Source organism: Rhinichthys klamathensis, unplaced genomic scaffold (genome assembly GCF_029890125.1).
Source record: "Rhinichthys klamathensis goyatoka isolate OS25496 unplaced genomic scaffold, OSU_Roscu_1.1 h1tg000617l_1, whole genome shotgun sequence".
Classification (NCBI taxonomy): Eukaryota; Metazoa; Chordata; class Actinopteri; order Cypriniformes; family Leuciscidae; genus Rhinichthys; species Rhinichthys klamathensis.
In genome coordinates this window covers 395,969-412,500 of record NW_026607069.1, presented here as the reverse complement: position 1 = coordinate 412,500, position 16,532 = coordinate 395,969, and the positions used below count along the sequence as shown (strand labels likewise).

Below are 16,532 nucleotides of genomic sequence, written 5' to 3'. Positions count from 1 at the left end.
AGGTCAAGGGTATTTTAATCAGCAGTGGGTGGAAGGCTGGTGAAGAGATTATGAAATCATCATGAGATAAAAATAAAGAAATCATGAGATGTTCAGCTTCAATGAAGAAGGTTTTGCTTGAAAATAGCATGTTAATGAGCAGCGATCAGCCAATCAGAGGAACACGACGTTCTGAGCCCTGTACACTGCCCTGATGTTATGAACATCTATAACATCTGCTTGGTGTGTGTTTGAGCCGCAGAATCAAATAACAACCACAAGCCTATTTAAAACCTGTAATGGATTATAACTACAGCATAAATATAATTTAGTACCATAAAATCCCCTAAATATACAAAATATTAAATAAAATCATCATCGAACTAAAGTACAGGTGAAACTCGAAAAATTAGAATATGGTGCAAAAGTTCATTTATTTCAGTAATTCAACTTAAAAGGTGAAACTAATATATTATATAGACTCATTACATGCAAAGTGAGATATTTCAAGCCTTTATTTGTTATAATTGTGATGATTATGGCGTACAGCTTATGAAAACATTTTCACAATATTCACATTTTGAATTTGGGGTTTTCATAAGCTGCCATAATCATCAAAATTAAAACAAATAAAGGCTTGAAATATTTCACTTGGCATGTAATGAGTCTATATAATATATTAGTTTCACCTTTTAAGTTGAATAACTGAAATAAATGAACTTTTGCACAATATTCACATTTTTCGAGTTTCACCTGTATAATACAATAATTTCATTGAAAAAATAAAATAAAAAATCTGTGTTTTTTTTACCGCTGGGTGAACAGTACCAGAGGGTTCATTGGATCTATGAACTTTCATTTGTCGCAGGCTTGTGAATAAACATTAAGCCCTGTCTGAAATGTGTCCTAATCCCATTTAGTTACGTGAAGTAAAAACATTGTGTGTTCCCGTCCGGTTCACTGTAAGCGATAAAGCCTCGGCGGCCGTGATCTGGCATTCACAGGAGCCAGAATCTCATTATTTCCCTGCATGGTCCAGTGAGCCTTAAAGGTTAATTATTGTCTGTCTACATGATACCGACAGCCAGAACACAATAAAGCTGTTAGTCGCTGAAGATATCAGCTAATGTTCGGCTGTGTGAACCCAAGCATGAGTTTCCAGACTCTCAGATTCTGAGGACGCTTTCTTTTACTGTTAGCTTTACACACACAACGTCATCGATAAACTGTATTCCTCCTCCTGTGTCAGGGCAACGGCATCAACATGTGATGTGACAGACGCTCGACTGAGTAAGATGTAAATAAACTATACATTTCATCACATGCATCTTATACCGCAACGGGGGATTATTTTAGAAGTGGCTTTTATTTCTGTGACGTCGCGACTGGAACAACAACATATAAAGTATGACATTGATAACCTCAGGTGCTGATTATGAGCATAAAAGAATTTAATGTGAGCTTGATTATCATTTATAGCCGTACTGAGAGCGACAATAGATAATCACCTCAGATCTTGAAAATACAATAAAGGAGTGTTCAAACAAGTGTATTCTATGACAATGATTGGTTCAGTCACTCAGTGTGTATTTTTAATAATGTTAAAATAGTTAACTATTTATGAGTTTGATTAAGCATTAATTCTTTTGCGAGTGCAGTGTGCTTGCACAGAGACTCCGCCCACACACTCTTCTGATTGGCTGTGAGTACAGTGTGCTTGCACAGAGACTCCGCCCACACACTCTTCTGATTGGCTGTGAGTACAGTGCGCTTGCAGAGAGACTCCGCCCACACTCTCTTCTGATTGGCTGTGAGTGCAGTGCGCTTGCACAGAGACTCTGCCCACACTCTCTTCTGATTGGTTGCGAGTGCAGTGCGCTTGAACAGAGACTCCGCCCACACTCTCTTCTGATTGGCTGCGAGTGCAGTGCGCTTGCAGAGAGACTCCGCCCACACTCTCTTCTGATTGGCTGTGAGTGCAGTGCGCTTGCAGAGGGACTCCGCCCACAATCTCTTCTAATTGGCTGTGAGTGCAGTGCGCTTGCACAGAGACTCTGCCCACACTCTCTTCTGATTGGTTGCGAGTGCAGTGCGCATGCACAGAGACTCCGCCCACACTCTCTTCTGATTGGCTGTGAGTGCAGTGCGCTTGCAGAGAGACTCCGCCTACAATCTCTTCTGATTGGCTGTGAGTGCAGTGCGCTTGCACAGAGACTCTGCCCACACTCTCTTCTGATTGGTTGCGAGTGCAGTGCGCTTGCACAGAGACTCCGCCCACACTCTCTTCTGATTGGCTGCGAGTGCAGTGCGCTTGCAGAGACTCTGCCCACACTCTCTTCTGATTGGCTGTGAGTGCAGTGCGCTTGCAGAGAGACTCCGCCCACAATCTCTTCTGATTGGCTGTGAGTGCAGTGCGCTTGCACAGAGACTCTGCCCACACTCTCTTCTGATTGGTTGCGAGTGCAGTGCGCTTGCACAGAGACTCCGCCCACATTCTCTTCTGATTGGCTGCTAGTGCAGTGCGCTTGCGCAGAGACTCCGCCCACACTCTCTTCTGATTGGCTGCGAGTGCAGTGCGCTTGCACAGAGACTCCGCCCACATTCTCTTCTGATTGGCTGCTAGTGCAGTGCGCTTGCGCAGAGACTCCGCCCACACTCTCTTCTGATTGGCTGCGAGTGCAGTGCGCTTGCAGAGAGACTACGCCCACAATCTCTTCTGATTGGTTGCGAGTGCAGTGCGCTTGCACAGAGACTGCCCACACTCTCTTCTGATTGGCTGCTAGTGCAGTGCGCTTGCACAGATACTCCGCCCACATTCTCTTCTGATTGGCTGCAAGTGCAGTGCGCTTGCAGAGAGACTCCGCCCACAATTTCTTCTGATTGGTTGCGAGTGCAGTGCGTTTGCACAAAGACCCCGCCCACACTCTCTTCTGATTGGCTGCGAGTGCAATGCGCTTGCACAGAGACTCTGCCCACACTCTCTTCTGATTGGCTGTGAGTGCAGTGCGCTTGCACAGAGAATCCGCCCACACTCTCTTCTGATTGGCTGCGAGTGCAGTGCGTTTGCACAGAGACTCCGCCCACACTCTCTTCTGATTGGCTGCGAGTGCAGTGCGCTTCCACAGAGACTCTGCCCACACTCTCTTCTGATTGGTTGCGAGTGCAGTGCGCTTGCAGAGAGACTCCGCCCAAACTCTCTTCTGATTGGCTGTGAGTGCAGTGCGCTTGCAGAGAGACTCCACCCACAATCTCTTCTGATTGGCTGTGAGTGCAGTGCGCTTGCACAGAGACTCTGCCCACACTCTCTTCTGATTGGTTGCGAGTGCAGTGCGCTTGCACAGAGACTCCGCCCACACTCTCTTCTGATTGGCTGCGAGTGCAGTGCGCTTGCACAGAGACTCCGCCCACACTCTCTTCTGATTGGCTGCTAGTGCAGTGCGTTTGCACAGAGACTCCGCCCACACTCTCTTCTGATTGGCTGCGAGTGCAGTGCGCTTGCACAGAGACTCCGCCCACATTCTCTTCTGATTGGCTGCTAGTGCAGTGCGCTTGCGCAGAGACTCCGCCCACACTCTCTTCTGATTGGCTGCGAGTGCAGTGCGCTGGCACAGAGACTCCGCCCACATTCTCTTCTGATTGGCTGCTAGTGCAGTGCGCTTGCAGAGAGACTCCGCCCACACTCTCTTCTGATTGGCTGCGAGTGCAGTGCGCTTGCAGAGAGACTCCGCCCACAATCTCTTCTGATTGGTTGCGAGTGCAGTGCGTTTGCACAGAGACTGCCCACACTCTCTTCTGATTGGCTGCTAGTGCAGTGCGCTTGCACAGATACTCCGCCCACATTCTCTTCTGATTGGCTGCAAGTGCAGTGCACTTGCAGAGAGACTCCGCCCACAATTTCTTCTGATTGGTTGCGAGTGCAGTGCGTTTACACAAAGACCCCGCCCACACTCTCCTCTGATTGGCTGCGAGTGCAATGCGCTTGCACAGAGACTCTGCCCACACTCTCTTCTGATTGGCTGTGAGTGCAGTGCGCTTGCACAGAGACTCTGCCCACACTCTCTTCTGATTGGCTGCGAGTGCAGTGCGTTTGCACAGAGACTCCGCCCACACTCTTCTGATTGGCTGCGAGTGCAGTGCGCTTGCACAGAGACTCCGCCCACACTCTCTTCTGATTGGCTGCGAGTGCAGTGCGCTTGCAGAGAGACTCCGCCCACAATCTCTTCTGATTGGCTGTGAGTGCAGTGCGCTTGCACAGAGACTCCGCCCACACTCTCTTCTGATTGGCTGCGAGTGCAGTGCGTTTGCACAGAGACTCCGCCCACACTCTCTTCTGATTGGCTGCGAGTGCAATGCGCTTGCACAGAGACTCTGCCCACACTCTCTTCTGATTGGCTGCGAGTGCAATGCGCTTGCACAGAGACTCCGCCCACACTCTCTTCTGATTGGCTGCGAGTGCAGTGCGTTTGCACAGAGACTCCGCCCACACTCTCTTCTGATTGGCTGCGAGTGCAGTGCGCTTGCAGAGAGACTCCGCCCACAATCTCTTCTGATTGGCTGTGAGTGCAGTGCGCTTGCACAGAGACTCCGCCCACACTCTCTTCTGATTGGCTGCGAGTGCAGTGCGCTTGCACAGAGACTCCACCCACACTCTCTTCTGATTGGCTGCGAGTGCAGTGCGTTTGCACAGAGACTCCGCCCACACTCTCTTCTGATTGGCTGCGAGTGCAATGCGCTTGCACAGAGACTCTGCCCACACTCTCTTCTGATTGGCTGCGCTGTGATTTTGGATTGTTTTTGATACGTCTCATATTCTGGTGTGGACAAATAAATTGCTTGTCGCTGGAATCTTATCGCATGGCGTTTGGTTAAGAAACGGTGTTAAACTCGCTTTACTCTATCAGACTTTACTCTATTTACTCTATACTGTCCTTCACTGGACTGTTGCAAACTCTGGCTGGTTTAGACAGCAACTGTGTGTGTCCGTTCTCATGCACGTCATTGTTTAATTCAGTGTGTTTATCAGAAAGAAGACTAACAGCAGTGACAGCTGGAGCTTTTACCAAACAATACCACCGTTTCTCTCCTTTTCAATCACTAACTCTCTTTTTCAAGGAATGCTTAGCCTGTAAACACCGAGCTCAAGAGTTCTGAATCCTGATGAACTCGAGAGCACACACACACACACACACACAGCTGTTGTGCAAATCGTATCTACTTCAATGGAGAAAGAATCTGTCCATCCATCTGTCTGTCTGTCTGTCTGTCTGTCTGTCTGTCTGTCTGTCAATCAAACTTAAGACAGGACAGGCATCATTACTCAATACGCTTAACTACTTATTTTAGGCACTTACAGTAAAAAAAAACGGTTCATAAAAGGATAGAGTAATCCCTTAATTAAAATCTATGTAGGCAGGGTTAAGGTGAAGTACGTCTAATTAATTGCATGTAAATGCATCAGAAGTCTATGGAGATGTTCAGGTGTGTGTGTGTACCGTGAGGTGTATGGAGATGTTCAAGTGTGTGTGTACCGTGAGGTGTATGGAGATGTTCTAGTGTGTGTGTGTACCGTGAGGTGTATGGAGATGTTCAAGTGTGTGTGTACCGTGAGGTGTATGGAGATGTTCAAGTGTGTGTGTACCGTGAGGTGTATGGAGATGTTCAGGTGTGTGTGTGTACCGTGAGGTGTATGGAGATGTTCAGGTGTGTGTGTGTACCGTGAGGTGTATGGAGATGTTCAGGTGTGTGTGTGTACCGTGAGGTGTATGGAGATGTTCAGGTGTGTGTGTGTACCGTGAGGTGTATGGAGATGTTCAAGTGTGTGTGTGTACCGTGAGGTGTATGGAGATGTTCAGGTGTGTGTGTGTACCGTGAGGTGTATGGAGATGTTCAGGTGTGTGTGTACAGTGAGGTGTATGGAGATGTTCAGGTGTGTGTACCGTGAGGTGTATGGAGATGTTCAGGTGTGTGTGTGTACCGTGAGGTGTATGGAGATGTTCAGGTGTGTGTACCGTGAGGTGTATGGAGATGTTCAGGTGTGTGTACCGTGAGGTGTATGGAGATGTTCAGGTGTGTGTGTGTACCGTGAGGTGTATGGAGATGTTCAGGTGTGTGTGTGTGTACCGTGAGGTGTATGGAGATGTTCAGGTGTGTGTGTGTACCGTGAGGTGTATGGAGATGTTCAGGTGTGTGTGTACCGTGAGGTGTATGGAGATGTTCAGGTGTGTGTGTGTACCGTGAGGTGTATGGAGATGTTCAGGTGTGTGTGTGTACCGTGAGGTGTATGGAGATGTTCAAGTGTGTGTGTACCGTGAGGTGTATGGAGATGTTCAAGTGTGTGTGTGTACCGTGAGGTGTATGGAGATGTTCAAGTGTGTGTGTGTACCGTGAGGTGTATGGAGATGTTCAGGTGTGTGTGTGTACCGTGAGGTGTATGGAGATGTTCAGGTGTGTGTACCGTGAGGTGTATGGAGATGTTCAGGTGTGTGTGTACCGTGAGGTGTATGGAGATGTTCAGGTGTGTGTGTACCGTGAGGTGTATGGAGATGTTCAGGTGTGTGTGTGTACCGTGAGGTGTATGGAGATGTTCAGGTGTGTGTGTGTACCGTGAGGTGTATGGAGATGTTCAGGTGTGTGTGTGTACCGTGAGGTGTATGGAGATGTTCAGGTGTGTGTGTACCGTGAGGTGTATGGAGATGTTCAGGTGTGTGTGTGTACCGTGAGGTGTATGGAGATGTTCAGGTGTGTGTGTGTACCGTGAGGTGTATGGAGATGTTCAAGTGTGTGTGTACCGTGAGGTGTATGGAGATGTTCAAGTGTGTGTGTGTACCGTGAGGTGTATGGAGATGTTCAGGTGTGTGTGTGTACCGTGAGGTGTATGGAGATGTTCAGGTGTGTGTGTGTACCGTGAGGTGTATGGAGATGTTCAGGTGTGTGTGTGTACCGTGAGGTGTATGGAGATGTTCAAGTGTGTGTGTGTACCGTGAGGTGTATGGAGATGTTCAAGTGTGTGTGTGTACCGTGAGGTGTATGGAGATGTTCAGGTGTGTGTGTGTACCGTGAGGTGTATGGAGATGTTCAGGTGTGTGTGTGTACCGTGAGGTGTATGGAGATGTTCAGGTGTGTGTGTGTACCGTGAGGTGTATGGAGATGTTCAGGTGTGTGTGTGTACCGTGAGGTGTATGGAGATGTTCAGGTGTGTGTGTGTACCGTGAGGTGTATGGAGATGTTCAGGTGTGTGTGTGTACCGTGAGGTGTATGGAGATGTTCAGGTGTGTGTGTGTACCGTGAGGTGTATGGAGATGTTCAGGTGTGTGTGTACAGTGAGGTGTATGGAGATGTTCAGGTGTGTGTGTGTACCGTGAGGTGTATGGAGATGTTCAGGTGTGTGTGTACAGTGAGGTGTATGGAGATGTTCAGGTGTGTGTACCGTGAGGTGTATGGAGATGTTCAGGTGTGTGTGTGTACCGTGAGGTGTATGGAGATGTTCAGGTGTGTGTACCGTGAGGTGTATGGAGATGTTCAGGTGTGTGTACCGTGAGGTGTATGGAGATGTTCAGGTGTGTGTGTGTACCGTGAGGTGTATGGAGATGTTCAGGTGTGTGTGTGTGTACCGTGAGGTGTATGGAGATGTTCAGGTGTGTGTGTGTACCGTGAGGTGTATGGAGATGTTCAGGTGTGTGTGTACCGTGAGGTGTATGGAGATGTTCAGGTGTGTGTGTGTACCGTGAGGTGTATGGAGATGTTCAGGTGTGTGTGTGTACCGTGAGGTGTATGGAGATGTTCAGGTGTGTGTGTGTACCGTGAGGTGTATGGAGATGTTCAGGTGTGTGTGTGTACCGTGAGGTGTATGGAGATGTTCAGGTGTGTGTGTGTACCGTGAGGTGTATGGAGATGTTCAGGTGTGTGTGTGTACCGTGAGGTGTATGGAGATGTTCAGGTGTGTGTACCGTGAGGTGTATGGAGATGTTCAGGTGTGTGTACCGTGAGGTGTATGGAGATGTTCAGGTGTGTGTGTGTGTACCGTGAGGTGTATGGAGATGTTCAGGTGTGTGTGTGTACCGTGAGGTGTATGGAGATGTTCAGGTGTGTGTACCGTGAGGTGTATGGAGATGTTCAGGTGTGTGTGTGTACCGTGAGGTGTATGGAGATGTTCAGGTGTGTGTGTGTACCGTGAGGTGTATGGAGATGTTCAAGTGTGTGTGTACCGTGAGGTGTATGGAGATGTTCAGGTGTGTGTGTACCGTGAGGTGTATGGAGATGTTCAGGTGTGTGTGTGTACCGTGAGGTGTATGGAGATGTTCAGGTGTGTGTGTGTACCGTGAGGTGTATGGAGATGTTCAGGTGTGTGTACCGTGAGGTGTATGGAGATGTTCAGGTGTGTGTACCGTGAGGTGTATGGAGATGTTCAAGTGTGTGTACCGTGAGGTGTATGGAGATGTTCAGGTGTGTGTACCGTGAGGTGTATGGAGATGTTCAGGTGTGTGTACCGTGAGGTGTATGGAGATGTTCAGGTGTGTGTGTGTACCGTGAGGTGTATGGAGATGTTCAGGTGTGTGTGTGTACCGTGAGGTGTATGGAGATGTTCAGGTGTGTGTGTGTACCGTGAGGTGTATGGAGATGTTCAGGTGTGTGTACCGTGAGGTGTATGGAGATGTTCAGGTGTGTGTACCGTGAGGTGTATGGAGATGTTCAGGTGTGTGTGTGTACCGTGAGGTGTATGGAGATGTTCAGGTGTGTGTGTGTACCGTGAGGTGTATGGAGATGTTCAGGTGTGTGTACCGTGAGGTGTATGGAGATGTTCAGGTGTGTGTGTGTACCGTGAGGTGTATGGAGATGTTCAGGTGTGTGTGTGTACCGTGAGGTGTATGGAGATGTTCAAGTGTGTGTGTACCGTGAGGTGTATGGAGATGTTCAGGTGTGTGTGTACCGTGAGGTGTATGGAGATGTTCAGGTGTGTGTGTGTACCGTGAGGTGTATGGAGATGTTCAGGTGTGTGTGTGTACCGTGAGGTGTATGGAGATGTTCAGGTGTGTGTACCGTGAGGTGTATGGAGATGTTCAGGTGTGTGTACCGTGAGGTGTATGGAGATGTTCAAGTGTGTGTACCGTGAGGTGTATGGAGATGTTCAGGTGTGTGTACCGTGAGGTGTATGGAGATGTTCAGGTGTGTGTACCGTGAGGTGTATGGAGATGTTCAGGTGTGTGTACCGTGAGGTGTATGGAGATGTTCAGGTGTGTGTGTGTACCGTGAGGTGTATGGAGATGTTCAGGTGTGTGTACCGTGAGGTGTATGGAGATGTTCAGGTGTGTGTGTGTACCGTGAGGTGTATGGAGATGTTCAGGTGTGTGTACCGTGAGGTGTATGGAGATGTTCAAGTGTGTGTGTACCGTGAGGTGTATGGAGATGTTCAGGTGTGTGTGTGTGTGTGTGTGTACCTTGCGTGAGCAGCTGAAGGGTTCGGACTTCTTCTCTGACGCGGAGCTGCAGGACCTGCTGGAGGATGAACTGTCTCTGAATCTCCTGCATTATTCCCATCCGCTCCAGCTTTCTGTCGGTGAGCCTCATCAGCGCTCGACCTGCACACACACACACACACACACACACACATCAACACCTGTTTTACATCCGCTCCAGCTTTCTGTCGGTGAGCCTCATCAGCGCTCGACCTGCACACACACACACACACACACACACACACACACCTGTTTTACATCCGCTCCAGCTTTCTGTCGGTGAGCCTCATCAGCGCTCGACCTGCACACACACACACACACATCAACACCTGTTTTACATCCGCTCCAGCTTTCTGTCGGTGAGCCTCATCAGCGCTCGACCTGCACACACACACACACACACACACACACACACCAACACCTGTTTTACATCCGCTCCAGCTTTCTGTCGGTGAGCCTCATCAGTGCTCGAACTGCACACACACACACACACACACACACACACCAACACCTGTTTTACATCCGCTCCAGCTTTCTGTCGGTGAGCCTCATCAGTGCTCGACCTGCACACACACACACACACACACACACACACACACACACACACACACACACACCAACACCTGTTTTACATCCGCTCCAGCTTTCTGTCGGTGAGCCTCATCAGTGCTCGAACTGCACACACACACACACACACACACACACCAACACCTGTTTTACATCCGCTCCAGCTTTCTGTCGGTGAGCCTCATCAGCGCTCGACCTGCACACACACACACACACACCAACACCTGTTTTACATCCGCTCCAGCTTTCTGTCGGTGAGCCTCATCAGTGCTCGAACTGCACACACACACACACACACACACACACACACACACCAACACCTGTTTTACATCCGCTCCAGCTTTCTGTCGGTGAGCCTCATCAGTGCTCGACCTGCACACACACACACACACACCAACACCTGTTTTACATCCGCTCCAGCTTTCTGTCGGTGAGCCTCATCAGTGCTCGAACTGCACACACACACACACACACACACACACACACACACATCAACCCACACACAAAAATGCATTACAGATTTATGAACATTTATGATGAATAAAATGGCATACCTCATCTAAATCATAGCTGTGAATGTCCTTTATTATCCAGGCCCTTGTGTAAAATTGGATTAAGTATTATAATAACCTACATTACAAGAATTTAACAAGAATATATCGTAATTAGTGAAATGAAATAGACTGGATTTTTTTTCCTCCAGCTAGAAATACTTTCAAGGTCAGATGAAGTTCACTGCCAATTTCACTCATCGCCTCACAACTACTCTCCTCATATCTGTGCTGATACAAGTCATAATAGTGGCTGTCATTTGTGCACAATAAAGTTAAAGCCATTGTACGCTCACACCACTACGCCTTTAGGTGCCCAAGCAGAAAGGCTACTAATGCATTTACACTGCGATGACAATTGTTAATTCGGTTGTTTTTCTTGAAAGAGAGCAAACGCGGTATCATTATCTGTGAAAAGGACTGAGAAATGGCACAATTTTCTGTGATTATGCTGCATTATGAGTGTGTATGCTCGACTCCTGTCACTCGCTCCAGTAATGGTCATGTCTTTACAGCACAGCATGTCTCCAGTGAAGGGGAAAGCTGTGCATAACTGGGGGAAAAAAACACTCACAGCCAGACAAACAAACAATTTCACTGACCCTTACACCCACTGGACAACATTTCATGCGGTAATGCAAAAACTGCTAATTAAAAAAGACAAAGAGGAACAAATAGGAAAAATTAAGTAGCACTATTCATCAGGAAACTACAGCCTGGAAATGTCAGCAAATTACAATAATGGAAAGGCAAGAAAAAAAATACATAAATAAATGCTGGTTTATACTTAAAAAAATGGTAAATGAAAAATATGGAGAGAAAAAATACACTTTCATGCCAACTATTTCTGGCCCCATCACAAATTTGATAAATACTTTTTTTGTGTGTCTGATACCGTTTAAATGTGTAGAATATTGGTGAATAATAGAGTATATACGGTGTATATAGTATATGTATCAGTACACTGTGCAAAAGTCTTAGACAAGTTCATATTTTCACCCAAAAATATGGTTTTGAAACCTTATTGTAAACTATTACCATAATAATAATAATAATAATGAGCAACAACTATATTAAACACATAAAAAAATCCAAATGTTTAAATTTACAAGGCAAAAAAATCCAAATGTTTAAATTTACAAGGCATAAAAATCTAAATGATAAAACGTAGAACCTCAAATTTACACTTATCTTATGCAATATAGTTTCTCAGTTAAATGTAAGTGTTTTGAAGACATTCAGATATATTTACTAGAAAACAAGACAGACGCGGATTAAGAACAGGATTCTTTTGCAGAAAAAACATTTTCTTTAGAGAGAAAGAATTAGTCCATGACAAAGTAAAATAGTCACAGTCGAAAGATTCCTTTCATTTCTGATCACCTCGAACTGCATCATATTTTGATGGCATCTATATTTCTGAATAGAATATCGAGGCGCTATGAGCACAGATGGGCATCTTTAGTCACGGAACATTAGAAGCAGAAAATCGGAGTGTGTGTGTGTGTGAGGCGTGTAGGTTGAGGTGATCGGGGTACGGTATTTCAGTGTGTTGGTCGAGTGCCAAACTACCCCTTCTTTTGGCAGCGTTCAATGAGGAACAGAAACTCAGCGTGTCTTCTCTCTGAATCACTGCGCGAGTGTGTGACTGAGAAGATGAGTCAAAGAGAGGATGGGAGAGTGTGAAAACAGGAAAGAAAGAAAATAAGAGGAGACGTATACAGATGGGAAGAGAGCTACAAATGTGAGTGCATGAGAAGAAACGGGAGATGTGCCATTTTAAACAAGAAACGCTCCAATAAAAACATTTTAGATGTAGATTCGCAGGAGGAACGGGTCACGGGGAAACACGCTGTCTCAGCAAGATAAGGTGGAGAAGAAAGCATAAAATATTACGTCCTCCTAAATACACAGGACATGTTGGCCAACAATTGTGCAGATTATACCAATTACACAATGCTTCGCAGATGACTCAAAACAGAAACATCTTCTAAGACCAATATTTTTTTGGGTTTTCCCAAAAATCACTGAAAGCTAGCCAAAAAAAACAACAATTTAGATTCCCGTAACGGCAACACTGTCTTAAAGCCTTCATGTATAATGCATTTTAAAGGTATTCATGATGTACTTGATAATGCATTATAATATGTTTGTCGTGTGTTTTAATGCATTATACTTTCTAATGGTGTGTTCACTAAATAGATGAGACTTATGTATAATTGTAACCACAGTTATAATGCATTATGAGACCATACAATGCATAAGGCATAATTAATGCATTAAAAATACTTATATGACGCATTACAGTTTTTCTCAATTGCTAAAACACTAAACCCTATTGTCTGAACCAAATGCTCAGTTGCCTGAACCCACTGATTGAATCAATCACTCTTTTGGCAAAACCATAAGAACTTTTCACCTGTTTAGACACAACTTGCCAACACATTTTCATTGTGATGCACCCGTGCTGCATAATGGTGAGCACAGGTGACAAAAGTCAAACACAATTAAAGCACAGTTGTCACCACTTGAACACAACTCAAAATTGATCACACTTGTGGCTAATGATGTGAGGGAACATATACAGTAAGCCAGTTCATAGAGCACTGGTTTGTGAGGCCCTACAATGGATAGAAATCTGAGAGGATTCTGAGAGAGTTTTCACAGAGCCCTCCAGGTTAGAGAGTGGTTCAATATGAACCAAGATTTTACAGTATTACTGTACAGTAATCTTTGCCTTCCACCGTACTCCCCTTTCCTAAACCCCATTGAGGAATTCTTCTCCTCATGGCGGTGGAAGGTATATGAACGCCAACCTTACACCAGGGTAAATCTCCTGCAAGCCATGGGACTCGCCTGTGGTGGCACAGGTGTGGAGGCATGCCAAGCCTGGATACGGCATGTCAGGGGTTTTCCCCGTTGCCTGACCAGACAAAATGTGGCCTGTGATGTGGATGAAGTCCTGTGGCCTGACCCAGTACGGAGACATGATGCTGTGGCTGAGTAATGCACTTATTTGTATTTTTTTGTACTTTATTTTTACATGGGCGTACTGTACACAAGTGGCAAACGCATAAGATTTCTGTTTGTTTTTACAAGTGCTACGTGTAAATGCACAAGATTTCTGTTTTGTCTTTTTGTACAAGTGCTAAATGCACAGTTGTTTTTGTTTTGCAATATGCATTTAGCCGTGAACACTAAACATTTATTTCTCCAGCTTCATGTCCTGAGCATTGTGTTTTCTATTTTTCTACGTAGTGTTTAGTGACTGTTCAGTAGCGTTTTTAATTTTGATTGACTTGGGGCACGATTTGACAACATAGTTCAGTTTTGAGCACAGATTGAACTGTTTTGAGGTGAAAGTTTGGTTTAGCAAGAAGAGTCTGAGGTTTTGTGAATATAGCTTGAAAATTGGGTTTTGTGTTCACAGTTTAGAGAAAAGGAGAGCAGCTTTCAAGAAATGTGTCTTAGCAATCGAGAAAAACTGTAAATAAAGGCTTTAGGTGTAAGAGCATTCCATGTGGTGATGCAAAAACTGGAAACTACTGTAAAAAAGGACAAATAAGAAATTTAGCAGTAAATTACAGAAATAATGAGTCATAATACTGCCTGCCAATAAAATTATTATAATGGACACAACAAAACGACTAAATACAAAACCAAAACTCTAGTTAATGACTGTTAAAGTCTCTTCCCACACTTGCAGTGAACGCTGAGCCAGTGCTGCGCTTCTCTCTGTTCACGGCCTGTGTCGACTTATCTTTGTGTAACTGACAGAGAAATGGCTTTAAGAATTGAACAGCATTTGGACTTCGGCAAACTGATCCGACGCTTCATACTCGGCTTCTTCTGCACACTGCTGTGACGCTTTCCAGCGCGAATACAATGACTATTTTAAGTCGGCATGTCTTTTCATCCGAGTGAAACGCTTCTGGAACAAGAACAAATGTGGGCGGGGCTTGATTTTGTCTGTGGGGAGTTGATTGGATGGTTGTGGTTTGCTATTGGCTGATCTCATTTGATTGACAGGTTGCCCCGCCCTCATCATCAGAAGTTATTCTCGGGTTGCAAATGAGGGCTGTCAAAATGGCTGAAAAGCTAAATATAAATTTCTTAAATATTAGCAAATTCGATTTATATTAGAACTCTAAAGGCAATACTTGATGTTGGAGAAAAAAAAAAAAAAAGTACTGTACAATAAATAGGATTTTCCCATAGACTTTTGGATTATCGGCATCTACTGCATAATGTTGTGCCTGTTTTCCAGTGCTACTACAATGACTATTTAAAGTCAGCATTTCTTCCCCATTGTGTATATCCGAGTGAAACGCTTCTGGAGCAAGAACAAATGTGGGCGGGGCTTGATTTTGTCTGTGAGGATTTGATTGGATGGTTGTGGTTTGCTATTGGCTGATCTCATGTGATTGACAGGTGGCCCCGCCCTCGTCATCAGAGAAGAGAAGATGACACAAGATGGAGGGGGAAGTTAATCTGGCTGTAAATCATATATTTCTACATTGATGGCCATTTAAAATTAGAAGTGCATTTTGATGAAATAAAATTGCAAGCAAATATGCCATTACTATTATAATAGCTGGATTCCGCATATGTGAGATATCAGGACACATAAATTCACTCTCTTTCTCCCTGTGGTTTTTGGACTGGCATTCTCGTCTCCAGCCCTGATGAATGGACCATCTTAAAGCTCTCTCTCTCTCCCTCTCTCTCTCTCACTCACTCGAGGGATCTGTCCCTTTTACATGTGAACCAATGCCTGGCTAATTACTGCAACAACCAGGAGGATGATGGACAGAAGGAAAGAAAGAGGGCGGCTCTGGGGCCTATAAAGATGGAAATTAACCTCAATTTCTCTGACAAAACTCTCACAGTGAGCGAGCAGGACTGCACTTGAGAAACACTGAGGACTTGGACTGGACAAGCAAACTCCTCAGGTGATACTGTACAATACTTCACATAGTTTAACCGCAGCTGCATTCATGAGTCCCAGAGGACCTTTCATTCTCTCCCTCTCTCTTACACACACACACACACACACACACACACACACAGTAGGTGCACGACTGCCAAGTACGTCCCTTCGCTGATCCACACAGTTTTTCATCTATCATGACAGATTATGCTGCCAAATTACCTACTTTACATGGACGAGCACCAAAGTCTAAATGAAAAATTCCACTGAGGACAAATTTGGAAATCTATGAAGCTGATGCTAAACAGAAATTCACTGTGAAAATATATATCAAATTATACAAAATAACCACACACACACACACACATCTGTACATACACTCTACAACTGTATATACACACACATCCTACTTATACACGCAAGTAAATACACACACACAAGCACACATACACACGAGCACACATTCATACACACACACACACACACACAAACCACAAACACACGTACACACAAATACATGCATACACACTTATACACATATATACTACATACACACAGACACACACATACATACATACGCATACACATACTGTATATATACGCACACACACTCTACAACTGTACATACACACACATCCTACTTATACACTGCACGCAAGTACATACACACAAACACACACACACACACACACACACACACACGAGCACACATTCTCACACACACACACATATATAGTACATACACACAGACACACACATTCATACATACGCATACATATACTGTATACGTACACACACACGCACACGCACACGCACACACACACACACACACACACACACACACACACACACACACAAGAAGAGGAATAAGTCCTGCAATATTTAACCTTCAGTGTTCCTAAAGTTCCCAGGACGTCCCTGGAACAACTTAATAAGCCCAAATCTCTGGCAGGAGATTGAACTGATATCATCATCGGGCCAGTCCTGTTGCTGAGCCCATATTGATCACTAGATAAGAGGACAATGGCATTTGGCATTTATTTAAAAGAGGGC

At 45.4% G+C, this 16,532-nt stretch overlaps 1 protein-coding gene across 2 annotated transcripts in view; it reads right to left on the bottom strand.

Moving 5' to 3' along the window:
* The window catches only part of samd12 (sterile alpha motif domain containing 12), a 125,765-nt gene that overhangs the window by 66,241 nt on the left and 42,992 nt on the right, over positions 1-16,532 (bottom strand). For both annotated transcript variants that reach the window (XM_056240890.1, XM_056240889.1), the window contains exon 4: positions 9,414-9,554. In XM_056240890.1, coding sequence (XP_056096865.1) covers positions 9,414-9,554 — 141 coding nt within the window. The remainder of the gene's footprint in view (positions 1-9,413; positions 9,555-16,532) is intronic.